This window comes from Coregonus lavaretus, assembly GCF_964263955.1.
Source record: "Coregonus lavaretus genome assembly, chromosome: 8".
NCBI classification, from domain to species: Eukaryota; Metazoa; Chordata; class Actinopteri; order Salmoniformes; family Salmonidae; genus Coregonus; species Coregonus lavaretus.
In genome coordinates, this window is record NC_139995.1 from 28835282 (window position 1) to 28849971 (window position 14690).

A 14690-nucleotide genomic window follows, 5' to 3' on the forward strand; every position below is an offset into this window, starting at 1 on the left:
TTACACGTGGTCTGCAGTTGTTAGACCAGTTAGATGTACTGCCAAATTCTCTATAATGATGTTAGAGGCGGCTTATGGTAGAGAAATGAACATTACATTTTCTGGCAACAGCTCTGTTGGACATTCCTGCAGTCAGCATGCCAATTGCATGCTCCCTCAACTTGAGCCGTCTGTGGCATTGTGTTGTGTGACAAAACTGCACATTTTAGAGTGGCCTTTTATTGTTCCCAGCACAAGGTGCACTTGTTTAAGGATCATGCTGTTTAATCAGCTTATTGATATGCCACACCTGTCAGGTGGATGGATTATCTTGGCAGAGAAATGCTCACTAATAGGGATGTACACAAATTTGTGCACAAAGTTTGATAGAAGTAAGCTTTTTGTGCGTGTGGAAAATTTCTGGGAGCTTTTTTTTCAGCTCATGGGACCAACACTTTACATCTTGCGTTTTATATTTTTGTTCAGTATACTTGTAACAAAGTAGAAATAGCCCATATTGAGATACATTAATGATAACTATCACGATTATGTATAGGGTTGAATGCACATGCATCAATCATGTGGAATTGAAAATGAGGGAACAGTTGTGTATCTGGAATAAATGAATGTTGATAAAGGATCTTTGACTACAATGCCTGTTTGTTTGTGTCCATGACAACCAGCTCAACAGGGCAGATTGATCCTCATAAAGTGCCAACAAACAAACTCATCACAATAAATCACTCCAAGTTGAAGTTGTAGTAAAAAAATGTTTTTAATGTTTTTCTCCTTCATTATAGTGAAAGGGTTTTACAAAGCAGTAGTACAGTAACCATTTGTGCACCGCCACTTCTTGCCACTGATATGTGAAACTATGCACTCACTGCAAGGTCACCAGCCACCGTAGCTCTAGTCACGTGGCCGACTGTGTTACACAAAAACACTTTCAAGAGGGATCAGGGGTCAGGTCAGAACCCGTCTCTTCAAGTCTGATTGTCGCTGCTCGCCACCCAGTAAGTGCCGAGGCAGTGGGATGATTATTGAGTACTGATAATGCCTCTGTTGTTGAGGTCAGTGCACAGTGGCTGCCACTCTGGCTGTTCCCTCATTACTATGAATGATTTCAACACAGGTACAGTAAACAACAAACACCACACAATGATGTAGAATATAGGATACAGTAAGGCAAAAAAACAAGATCAAAACATTGTTTTTTTTTTATGTGCATCTCTGACTGAGTGCTGATTTCCATTCCATAGCTTTCCATTCCTTAGCACCAGTATGTTAGTGATTTTATAGCACCAGATATGTTATACAGTCATCAATGTTCTGTTGAGTATAAAATAATATATTTATTTCTACATACACACGTTCTACTGATCCCACTTCGCATTATGTATAATTCTGAAAGAGAGATGAAAAAATGGAGGAGAGGGGAGATACACTAGAGAAGTAGAGAAAATAAACAAATAGTTGTTTTTTAGTACTGTAGATTATGTGGAATACTGTCAAAAATTAAACAGGAAAAGGGATGGGACAGATGGACAGAGGAGGAGAAGGGTGTAGGGGGTGGAATGTGGACCCTAGAGATGTGGCAATATTTGGGCTGGGGTTCTCTCTGATGTGTCCTATGTTCTCAACAGCCTCCACAGCTCTTCCCACAGCTGCTACCCAGTGACCCACACTGGCCACTCACTGCAGCTACACCACAACGAGAGAACTGGTCACGGCACATGTCAGCTACAAGGAGAAAGAGAGAGAAGGGTTACAAGTTTGCTCCTGTACTGTCCACGTCTGAGTGTGTCTGTGTGTGGGTGTGTGTGTGTGTGTTCGTGCATTTCTTTATTAGGGACAGTGGGTTGTGCACCATAAACAAGAATATTAGGCACACACATGTACGCTAACCTCACCTCTTAGAAGCTCTTCATGCGCACACACGGTCCTGACACACACCTCCTTGTTGATCACATACACCCTTTGCAAGCTGAGGAGAAAGGCACGGGGTTACAGTGTGATATTGAACACTTTATAAATCCACTTTCAATACCCTCATGGTAACAGCTTTAAGGTGCAGTAGCATACCTGTAGAAACAGAGGCTATTCAGACACTGTTTGCATGGCTTGTGAATTGAGTAGAGTCTGGTGCAGGGGTACTGCTCCTCTCTGCAATCTACACAACACGAAACAAGTGAGCCATGCAAGAAAATACATATCGATATCGCAATAATACTTCAACTCAAAGTCAGTCATCCCATCAACCACTTTAACGGGCCTTCCCTTCCTCTCTCTCTTTCCCTATGTTTCTTACCTAGGGGGCCAGGTTCTGTGGGCTCTGTCTCTGGCTCTGGAACACAAAATAGAAACTCCACTCACATTTAAATGGAATACTTCTGTTAATGTGACAAAAGAACAGGACAGTGGATGTAGATGTTGAATAGTAGATAATACATGTTGAACAGTACATAATAATTGTTGAACAGCAGACAATGATAGGTGGACGTACGTACCAGATGGACTAGGACGTTCAGGCCCAGGGAATGGTCGAGGACCCTGTAACAGGACCTGCTGCTGGACATCCGCGTCAGGATTCTCTGACAGGGAGAGAGAGAGAGTTTTTCAGTATATCATCAAAGGGCAGTGAAGCTCTCTACATCAGTTTATCAAAACTGGATAATATTCCTGCAAGGTTTCTTATAGATTCTGCTGAGCAAATTACCCCTTGTGTTACACATATCGTTAATCTCTCTCTTGAACAAGGCATCTTTCCCAGGGACATGAAACACACTAAAGTTATACCTCTGTATAAGAAGGGGATAAAGTCTGACCCTGGGAATTATCGGCCTGTGTCTATCCTCAGTATAACATCAAAGATCCTGGAGAGAGTTGTACATTAGCAAATTTATGAATATGTCAACAAACAAAGTCTAATGTATGATTTTCAGTCGGGTTTTAGAAAGACATACTCCACTGATTCATGTCTACTTTACTTGACTGACTTCATCAGGAAAGAGATTGATTGACCTACAGAAGGCCTTTGACAGTTAATCACTGTCTCCTAATCTCCAAACTGGAGGCACTGTGGTTAAGCAGTATCCCTCTAGGCTGGGTAAAGTCCTATTTATCAGGTAGGGAGCAAGTAGTAGAGGTTAATGGTTCACTGTCTCAGGCAAAACCAATGAGTTGTGTCGTTCCGCAGGGGAGCGTGCTTGGGCCTCTACTGTTTATACTGTATATTAACGATATGAAAGATGCTTGTTCTTGCCGTATTTTCCTTTATGTGGATGACTCTACACTTCTGGCGTCTCACAAAAGTAAAACTATGTTGGAGAGCATACTTAGCACAGAGCTTACTAACATTAGCAAATGGCTTGGAGATAATAAGCTATCTCTGCACTTAGGTAAAACTGAGGCAATTCTTTTTGGATCCAGACCTAAATTGAGTAGGTCCTCTGAAATCAGAGTGGAGTTAGGGGGTGAGGTGCTGACTACAAAAACCTCTGTTAGCTACCTGGGATGCATCCTTGATGGAAGCTTGGGAGGTGTGAGCATGGCCACTAAAGTGCTAAGGAAGGTTAATGCCAGGACTACGTTTTTGTTCAGAAAGTCCAAGCTGCTTGATAAGGACTCCATGAAAGTGCTAGCCACTGCCCTCATTCAATGACATTTTGACTACACTAGTACTTCCTGGTTTGGGGGCTTATCTAAGCTAATGAAGGGGAAGCTCCAGATAGCCCAGAATAAGCTGATCAGGGTAGTATTGAAGGTGAGTCCACGTACTCACATAGGCAGGAGCTGCTTTCAGGAACTCAACTGGCTGCCTGTTGAGGCTAGGGTGTCCCAGATTAGACTGGGTTTGGTTTACAGGAGTATTTATGGTTCTGCGGCCAGATATCTGACTGATTACTTTCCCCGTGTTAGGAATGCACACAATCACAGCACCAGAGAAGGTGTTGCTAATGTGTGCTTATACAGGTTCAGGAGTAAAGCTGGAAAAGGTACTTTCTTGTATACTGGAGCCTCAGAGTGGAATGAGTTGCCTCCGCCCATAAAAACGATGTCCTCTCTGGGCAGCTTTAAAAATTAAGTAAAGAACTGTTTGACGTCTTCTGTGCCCATATCAATGACACCTATGATGTAACTGCAATGATGAGATAGATGTTCTTCTTCTTTGTTTTTAGTTTTATTATCTCGTTGTCATAATGTGTTCAACCGTGTTCGATCTTGCCTAGCCATCTTGTTTCAAGAGGACCACAATGGAAATACAGTGCCTTGCAAAAGTATTCATCCCCCTTGGCGTTTTTCCTATTTTGTTGCATTACAACCTGTAATTTAAATGGATTTGATTTTGGGATTTCATGTAATGGACATACACAAAATAGTCCAAATTGGTGAAGTGAAATGAAAAAATTACTTGTTTCAAAACATTCTACAAAATAAATGACGGAAAAGTGGTGTGTGCATATGTATTCACCCCCTTTGCTATGAAGCCCCTAAATAAGATCTGGTGCAACCAATTACCTTCAGAAGTCACATAATTTGTTAAATAAAGTCCACCTGTGTGCAATCTAAGTGTCACATGATCTGTCACATGATCTCAGTATATATACACCTGTTCTGAAAGGCCACAGAGTCTGCAACACCACTAAGCAAGGGGCACCACCAAGCAAGCGGCACCATGAAGACCAAGGAGCTCTCCAAACAGGTCAGGGACAAAGTTGTGGAGAAGTACAGATCAGGGTTGGGTTATACAAAAATATCTGAAACTTTGAACATCCCACGGAGCACCATTAAATCCATTATACATTTTTTAAAAGAATATGGCGCCACAACAAACCTGCCAAGAGAGGGCCGCACACCAAAACTCACGGACCAGGCAAGGAGGGCATTAATCAGAGAGGCAACAAAGAGACCAAAGATAACCCTGAAGGAGCTGCAAAGCTCCACAGCGGAAATTGGAGTATCTGTCCATTGGACCACTTTAAGCCGTACACTCCACAGAGCTGGGCTTTACGGAAGAGTGGCCAGAAAAAAGCCATCGCTTAAAGAAAAAAATAGCAAACACGTTTGGTGTTCGACAAAAGGCATGTGGGAGACTCCCCAAACATATGGAAGAAGGTACACTGGTCAGATGAGACTAAAATTGAACTTTTTGCCATCAAGGAAAACGCTATGTCTGGCGCAAACCCAACACCTCTCATCACCCCGAGAACACCATCCCCACAGTGAAGCATGGTGGTGGCAGCATCATGCTGTGGGGATGTTTTTCATCGGCAGGGACTGGGAAACTGGTCAGAATTGAAGGAACGATGGATGGTTCTAAATACAGGGAAATTCTTGAGGGAAACCTGTTTCTGTCCTCTAGAGATTTGAGACTGGGACGGAGGTTTACCTTCCAGCAGGACAATGACCCTAAGCATACTGCTAAAGCAACACTCGAGTGGTTTAAGGGGAAACATTTAAATGTCTTGGAATGGCCTAGTCAAAGCCCAGACCTAAATCCAATTGAGAATATGTGGTATGACTTAAAGATTGCTGTACACCAGTGGAACCCATCTAACTTGAAGGAGCTGGAGCAGTTTTGCCTTGTTGAATGCTGCAAAAGGTGGCTCTACAAAGTATTGACTTTGGGGGGGTGAATAGTTATGCACGCTCAAGTTTGCATTTTTTTTGTTGTTATATTTCTTGTTTGTTTCGCAATAAAAAATATTTTGCATCTTCAAAGTGGTTGGCATGTTGTGTAAATCCCTCCCTCCCCCACCCACCCATATATATATTTTTTTTTAAGTGGTTGTCCCACTGGCTATCATAAGTTGAATGCACCAATTTGTAAGTCGCTCTGGATAAGAGCGTCTGCTAAATGATGTAAATGTAAATCAAATGATACAAACCCCCAAAAAATCCATTTTATTTCCAGGTTGTAAGGCAACAAAATAGGAAAAATGCCAAGGGGGGTGAATTCTTTCGCAAGCCACTGTAAGTCCCAGACTTTATTGTGTGTTATCCTCGATGATTTTACTCATGTGCATGTATGGCTTTTTCAAGTTTTATGTGTGCTTGTTTTTTTAAATGGTTGAATTATTAAACTAGTAATAGTAATATAGGTAACAAGATCACACAAGTATCTTACCTGGAAAATAATCAGGGTCATAGTCCTCTGTGAAGCCAAATTAACAAAGGTACAGTATGAGACATGCTTTTGTTACATTGACTGGTAACATATTGTGAGAAACTTACAGCAGACAGACAGACAGACAGAGATACAGACAGGCAAGCAAACCTATATGTGTGACAGATGACTAACAGAGATCTACTCAAGCACAGTGGGGTTTTCACATAAAACGTTGCAAATGTTGCAAGGGTATAACATCGACCACCTGCTTTCAAAATTGAGAGGAAACGTACAGGAGATTGTCTTTTTGCATGACTTCATATTCAAGATGTTAGCAAATGATGAGATAGTAAGTGGTCACTGAAGAATTTACAAAATACTAATTACATTATTTACACTACATGACCAAAAGAACGTGGATACCTGCACGTCAAACATCTTGGGCAGTAACATGGAGTTGGTCCCCCCTTTGCTGCTATAACAGCATCCACTCTTCTGGGAAGGCTTTCCACTAGATGTTGGAACATTTCTGCGGGGACATGCTTCCATTCAGCCACAAGAGCATTAGTGAGGTCGGGCACTGATGTTGGGCGATTAGGCCTGGCGATTAGTACGCGTTCCAATTCATCCCAAAGGTGTTAGATGGGGTTGAGGTCAGGGCTCTGTGCAGGCCAGTCAAGTTCTTCCACACCGATCTCGACAAACCATTTTTGTATGGGCCTCGCTTTGTGCATGGGGGCATGCTTCAACAGGAAATTGCCTTCCCCAAACTGTTGCCAAAAAGTTGGAAGCACAGAATCTTCTAGAATGTCATTTTATGCTGTAGCATTAAGATTTCCCTTCACTGGAACTAAGGGTCCTAGCCCAAACCATGAAAAATAGCCCCAGAACATTAGTCCTCCTCCACCAAACTTTACAATTGGTACTATGCATTGGGGCAGGTAGCGTTCTCTTGAACATCCACCAAACACAGATTTGTCCGTCGGACTACCAGATGGTGAAGCGTGATTCATCACTCCAGAGAACACGTTTCCACTGCTCCAGAGTCCAATGGCGGCGAGATTTACACCACTCCAGCCGACGCTTGGCATTGCACATGGTGATCTTAGGCTTGTGTGCGGCTGCTTGGCCATGGAAACCCATTTCATGAAGCTCCCAACGAACAGTTCTTGTGCTGATGTTGCTTCCAGAGGCAGTTTGGAACTCGGTAGTGAGTGCTGCAACCAAGGACAGACCATTTTTACGCGCAACACGTTTCAGTCATCGGTGGTCCCGTTCTGTGAGCTTGTGTGGCCTACCACGTCGCGGCTGAGACGTTGTTGCTCCTAGAGGTTTCCACTTCACAATAACAGCACTTACAGTTGACCGGGGCAGCTCTAGCAGGGCAGACATTTTACGAACTGACTTGTTGGAAAGGTGGCATCCTATGACGATGCCACGTTGAAAGTCACTGAGCTCTTCAGTAAGGCCATTCTACTGCCAATGTTTGTCTATGGAGATTGCATGGCTCTGTGTTCGATGTTATACACCTGTCAGCAACGGTTGTGGCTGAAATAGCCAAATCCACTAATTTGAAGGGGTGTCCACATACTTTTATATATTTTTTATTTATTTTAATTTTATTAATTTAAACATTTATTTTACCAGGTAAATTGACTGAGAACACATTCTCATGTACAGCAATGACCTGGTGAATAGTTACAGGGGAGAGAGGGCGGATGAATGAGCCAATTGTAGCCGGCCGCGACCGGGAGACCCATGGGGCGGCACACAATTGGCCCTGCGTCGTCCAGGGGAGGGAATGGCCGGCAGGGATGTAGCTCAGTTGGTAGTTGGTAGGGTTGTGGGTTCGATTCCCACGGGGGGCCAGTATGAATAATAAAATAAATGTATGCACTCACTAACTGTAAGTCACTCTGGATAAGAGCGTCTGCTATATGACTAAAATGTAAAATGTAATTGGAAATGTATAAGGTCTTCTCTCTCCTCAGTGTCAGTCTACCTCCACACAGAGAGCGACCATGAGAGTCTTCCTACTGCTCTCCATGCCATACACAGGACATGAAGTGTTTCCATCTACCTGGTAAAATTGAACATTTGACATGGTATACCCTCTGGGTGGGTAGACAAAAGACACGTGAAATAATGACTAGATGTGGAGAGACCGTACTGAGTCACGGTATGTTTGCACACGTGGACAGACAGTGTAATGATGACATGGATGAACTCACCCAGGAAAGGAAAGTGTTCTTGGTAGAGGGGGGGCTGGGCTAGCAGAAGGACTGTTGAGGCAAAGTTAGCTAAATGTTTAGGCAAAGGTGCTGGACAAGTGTTTTGTGGTGTTGTTAAGCACAATGTGAAAAACAGTATTGTATAGAATGTGTATTGGGTTGGTCTATTGTTGTGTGTACACTACAGTAGAGTTGTGTATATTATATAGTGTTCAGTGTGAGTGTGCTAGACTCACCTGGCATGGAGAGCAGTAGGAGGACTCTCATGGTCGCTCTCTGTGTGGAGGTAGACTGACCTTGAGGAGGAGAGAGAATACCTTATACATTTTCAAAGGGGTTACTGATTCCAAGTGATATAGAGAGATCTAGTGTTTACGTGTCATAGATGTATTTCTATGTCACTTTTCAGAATCCCAACTGTGACATTCTTTTACCCATGGGCCTCTTGTATTTTCCCTTCCATCTCTCCTGTCTTGCATTCTAGCCTCACCTCTTCCCGTTCTCTTTTACCCTGGACTCACCTCTCCTCCTCCTCCTCCTCCTCCTCCACTCTCTTCTCCATTCTGCCCTCCCCTGGCCCCAAACAGTCAAGGGGAAAAATGAAAACTTTGACAGCAAGAATGTGGCACGTCTGTCTTTCTTAACAATCCCTCTGTTTTTCTAATTTTCTCTGTTCCACTGCGAAACGCTCTAAAGCAGACAGACCAGGGGCTAAATTCCAGGAAAAGAACCACTGAGCCCCTCCACCCCACCCTCCCCCATCTTTCATATCCCTCTCTCCACGTCTCTCATTTTCCCTCTGTCACCCTCTGTCATATCCCTGAACCACTCCCCCTCTCACCTATCTCTCTCTCTCTCTCTCTCTCTCTCTCTCTCTCTCTCTCTCTCTAATAAGCAGAGAGCACTTTTCTTGTAGAATGAGCAAATACTCCTCCGCTTCTGCTTAACTGTACTGCACACAATCACAGTTCAGCCTATGTGAGTTTTTGTGCACTGAGTGTGTTATCGTGTGATCATCAGTGTGTGTATGTGTGAGTGTCATCACATGTGATGTTTCATACTATGAGGTGTGGTGTGTGGCCTACATGTGCATATGCTTGGCTGTAATGTGTGAGTTTACATGTATGTATGAAGGTATATGTCACCAAAGTGTGTGTGTGTGTGTGTGTGTGTTCAGACATTCCTCTTGTGCATCACAGTGGCTATCGGAAACCATATGTTTTCACAGCACACATCTGGGAGCTATTACACCCCCCTCCTCAACCCCATTTCATTTCTCCCCCCTCCCCAGCCCTCACTGACCCCCTCCCCCAAAGCATAGGGACTTGGGAACAACTCCACCATGAAAGGGGAGAGCCCCATCTCTCCTTATCCTTCCTCTCATTCCTACTAAACACAGTTTGTTTGTTTTCAAGCGCTATGTAAAAAAACAAAAAAAACATGCATGTAATTTCTCCCCCTGCCTCTAATCCCCTCCCCTCTCGCTCTTTTTCTAAGCACAATACACTTCTTTTTCTTTCCTTTCGCTTTTCTCTCGTTTTATTTATGTTGGCCAGCCCCTCTCCATTGTATTGTCATGGCCCCCAGCTATAACCCCACCCCCTGGAGTGCAGATTGCCCCTCTCCAGTAAAAACAGAAACCAATAGACAACCTCAAGTCAGTTTAGAACAATCTTCACATAAAGTACCATTCTGAATAAATGAAATTATTAAAATACCTGTCCAATAACTACATTCCATAAGACCCAATCATGTCGTGAATTGCAAGGAAAATACAAAAGATTAGTTTATAGAAAGTTGACAGGTCACAACTGCTTGCATTGACCATGCTTTTATTGAACTTGGAGAGTTTGCATGATTTGATAAAAGTTGTAGAGGTAGGCTATAACTTCCAGTACTGATGATGGATACATTCAGTATAAGCATATTTCAAATAACTGATAAGTGATTCATATCGCACACCACCATGACAAAACACCTCCACAACTCTGTAGCCTACCTACTACTCCCTTGACCTTGGATGAAGTCAAATATTACAATTCATCAAAATAAGCGCACATGATTACAAATACACTTATTCTGTGTTTTTGCAATTATTTAATATTGTAGATATATTCGTTTTAACAACTTGCATCAATTTGTAGCTCTTACCTCTATTTCCCTTTGCTCCGGCGATCCGCAAGTCTCATGCGTCCTACTTCAGCACGGTCTGACCGAGCGACACATTGTAGCGCTCCGCCTTCAAGCCCCCTCTCCCCGCCTCTGTCTGTCCCATCGCCCACTCCCGCCAATCCCAGTCAGGAGACCATGGCACTGACTGACTGCACATAAACCCCCTAACCCTTCAGGATGGATATATAGGTTTGAAAGCATTAGACTGTAGACATGATTGATTCCAGTGGCCCATTTTTGTTCTCCCTTTTCACTCTGTGCATGTCTCTCTACTCCAGGATGTCTGTGAAAGGTTGACACCTAGAGGACATGGATTGCAATTCCACACACGTATATGACACAGGGCACTACCCTAGACTCTGCGATATGATGTAGATGCAGAATGTAAACAGCAAAGTGTATTGTCATGGCCCCCAGCAACAACTAAAAGCGATGAAGCACGAGGCTCAAGTGCTCCGCTGTTTTGGTCCCCTGACTACCACGCTGTATGCAGCGTAAAGTGAACCCGTACACATGCGCAGATACTGTGTGTGACTGTGAGAGCAGTGTTGCATCTCGCTCATCTCAATATCTCTGGTCCTGCTCATGACATCATTTTGCGAAGTCTACCTTTAAAAAGCACAATACATTAAAAAGGCATGGTAGATTAGATACTGATCCTGCAGGACTGAGAACCATAACACACAAGTTTAATAATCAGAGTAGGGCTTTATTGTTTTGTTGTGCTGACCCTAAAACCCATCAACATTCAAATGCTATACATGATTCTTCAGCACTCCCCAATTAATGTGATGTTAAAAGGCCATAACTATTATTAACAGAATAGAACAGACAGAACCTTTGATCACAAGCAGGCATAATAACCAGGGATACAATGGCAGGCATTAAAGCATTGGATTTATTATACATTAAAACAAAGACTCCCGTTATATATACAGTATCAGTCAAAAGTTTGGACACACCTATTCATTAAAGGGTTTTTCTTTATTTTTACTATTTTCTACATTGTAGAATAATAGTGAAGACATCAAAACTATGAAATAATACATATGGAATCATGTAGTAACCAAAAGAAATGTTAAACAAATCAAAATATATTTTATATTTGAGATTCTTCAAAGTAGCCACCCTTTGCCTTGATGACAGATTTTCACACTCTCAACCAGCTTCATGAGGTAGTCACCTGGACTGCATTTCAATGAACAGGTGTGCCTTGTTAAAAGTAAATTTGTGGAATGTCTTTCCTTCATAATGCATTTGAGCCAATCAGTTGTGTTGTGACAAGGTAGGGTTGGTATACAGAAGATAGTATTTTACCAAATAGGGCTAAGTCCATATTATGGCAAGAACAGCTCAAACAAGCAAAGAGAAATGACAGTCCATCATTACTTTAAGACATGAATGTCAGTCAATCCAGAAAATTAAGAACCTGGAAAGTTTCTTCCAGTGCAGTCGCAAAAACCATCAAGCGCTATGTTGAAACTGGCTCTCATGAGGACCGCCACAGGAAAGGAAGACCCAGAGTTACCTCTGCTGCAGAGGATTAGTTCATTAGAGTTACCAGCCTCAGAAATTGCAGCCCAAATAAATGCTTCACAGAATTCAAGTAACAGACACATCTCAACATCAACTGTTCAGAGGAGACTGCGTGAATCAAGCCTTCATGGTCAAATTGCTGCACAGAAACCACTACTAAAGGACACCAATAAGAAGAAGAGACTTGCTTGGGCCAAGAATCACGAGCAATGGACATTAGACTGGTGGAAATCTGTCCTTTGGTCTGATGAGTCCAAATTTGAGATTTTTGGTTCCAACCACTGTCTTCGTGAGACGCAGAGTAGGTGAACGGATAATCTCCGCATGTGTGCTTTTCACCGTGAAGCATGGAGGAAGTGGTGTGATAGTGCTTTGCTGGTGACACTGTCTGTCATTTAATTAGAACTTAACCAGCATGGCTATCTGCAGCAATACGCCATCCCATCTGGTTTGCGCTTAGTGGAACTATAATTTGTTTTTCAACAGGACAATGACCCAAAACACACCTATAGGCTGAGTGATGGAGTACTGCATCAGATGACCTGGCCTCTACAATCCCGACCTCAACCCAATTGAGATGGTTTGGGATGAGTTGGACTGCAGAGTGAAGGAAAAGCAGCCAACAAGTGCTCAGCATATGTGGGAACTCCTTCAATACTGTTGGAAAAGCATTCCAGGTGAAGCTGGTTGAGAGAATGCCAAGAGTGTGCAAAGCTGTCAAAGGCGAAGGGTGGCTATTTGAAGAATCTCAAATATAAAATATATGTTGATTTTTTAAACACTTTTTTGGTTGCTACATGATTACATACAGTGAGGGAAAAAAGTATTTGATCCCCTGCTGATTTTGTACGTTTTCCCACTGACAAAGACATGATCAGTCTATAATTTTAATGGTAGGTTTATTTGAACAGTGAGAGACAGAATAACAACAACAAAATCCAGAAAAACGCATGTCAAAAATGTTATAAATTGATTTGTATTTTAATGAGGGAAATAAGTATTTGACCCCTCTGCAAAACATGACTTAGTACTTGGTGGCAAAACCCTTGTTGGCAATCACAGAGGTCAGACATTTCTTGTAGTTGGCCACCAGGTTTGCACACATCTCAGGAGGGATTTTGTTCCACTCCTCTTTGCAGATCTTCTCCAATTCATTAAGGTTTTGAGGCTGACGTTTGGCAACTCGAACCTTCAGCTCCCTCCACAGATTTTCTATGGGATTAAGGTCTGGAGACTGGCTAGGCCACTCCAGGACCTTAATGTGCTTCTTCTTGAGCCACTCCTTTGCTGGAATACCCATCCACGACCCATTTTCAATGCCCTGACTGAGGGAAAGAGGTTCTCACCCAAGATTTGACAGTACATGGCCCCGTCCATCGTCCCTTTGATGTGGTGAAGTTGTCCTGTCCCCTTAGCAGAAAAACACCCCCAAAGCATGTTTCCATCTCCATGTTTGACGGTGGGGATGGTGTTCTTGGGGTCATAGGCAGCATTCTTCCTCCTCCAAACACGGCGAGTTGAGTTGATGCCAAAGACCTCGATTTTGGTCTCATCTGACCACAACACTTTCACCCAGTTCTCCTCTGAATCATTGATGTTCATTGGCAAACTTCAGACGGCCCTGTATATGTGCTTTCTTGAGCAGGGGGACCTTGCGGGCGCTGCAGGATTTCAGTCCTTCATGGCGTAGTGTGTTACCAATTGTTTTCTTGGTGACTATGGTCCCAGCTGCCTTGAGATCATTGACAAGATCCTCCCGTGTAGTTCTGGGCTGATTCCTCACCGTTCTCATGATCATTGCAACTCCACGAGGTGAGATCTTGCATGGAGCCCCAGGCCGAGGGATATTGACAGTTATTTTGTGTTTCTTCCATTTGCGAATAATCGCACCAACTGTTGTCACCTTCTAACCAAGCTGCTTGGCAATGGTCTATTAGCCCATTCCAGCCTTGTGTAGGTCTACAATATTGTCCCTGACATCCTTGGAGAGCTCTTTGGTCTTGGTCATGGTGGAGAGTTTGGAATCTGATTGATTGATTGCTTCTGTGGACAGGTGTCTTTTATACAGGTAACAAGCTGAGATTAGGAGCACTCCCATTAAGAGTGTGCTCCTAATCTCAGCTCGTTACCTGTATAAAAGACACCTGGGAGCCTGAAATCTTTCTGATTGAGAGGGGGTCAAATACTTATTTCCCTCATTAAAATGCAAATCAATTCATAACATTTTTGACATGCGTTTTTCTGGATTTTTTTGTTGTTATTCTGTCTCTCACTGTTCAAATAAACCTACCATTAAAATTATAGACTGATAATTTCATTGTCAGTGGGCAAACGTACAAAATCAGCAGGGGATCAAATACTTTTTTCCCCTCACTGTATGTGTTATTTCATAGTTTTGATGTCTTCACAATTTATTCTGGGCTCCCGAGTGGCGCAGTGGTCTAAGGCACTGCATCTCAGTGCTTGAGGCGTCACTACAGACCCCCTGGTTCGATTCCAGGCTGTATCACAACCGGCCGTGATTGGGAGTCCCATAGGGCTGCGCACAATTGGCCCAGCGTCGTCCGGGTTTGGCCGGTGTAGGCCGTCATTGTAAATAAGAATTTGTTCTTAACTGACTTGCTTAGTTAAATAAAGGTAAAATAAAATAAAAACATTCTACA

The 14690-nt window shown here is 43.0% G+C and overlaps 1 protein-coding gene across 1 annotated transcript; it reads right to left on the reverse strand.

Moving 5' to 3' along the window:
* Positions 1-737: 737 nt before the first annotated feature.
* LOC311133248 (microfibrillar-associated protein 2-like) lies at positions 738-10531 on the reverse strand. Its single transcript, XM_084166735.1, has 9 exons — positions 10471-10531; positions 8556-8615; positions 8320-8370; positions 6107-6133; positions 2487-2570; positions 2288-2323; positions 2062-2149; positions 1890-1963; positions 738-1719 (listed from the first exon to the last, which is right to left on the reverse strand). The coding sequence occupies exons 2-9, from the start codon at positions 8584-8586 to the stop codon at positions 1616-1618; spliced, it is 495 nt and encodes a 164-aa protein (XP_084022861.1). The 5' UTR covers positions 8587-8615; positions 10471-10531; the 3' UTR covers positions 738-1615.
* Between the last annotated feature and the right edge of the window lie 4159 nt (positions 10532-14690).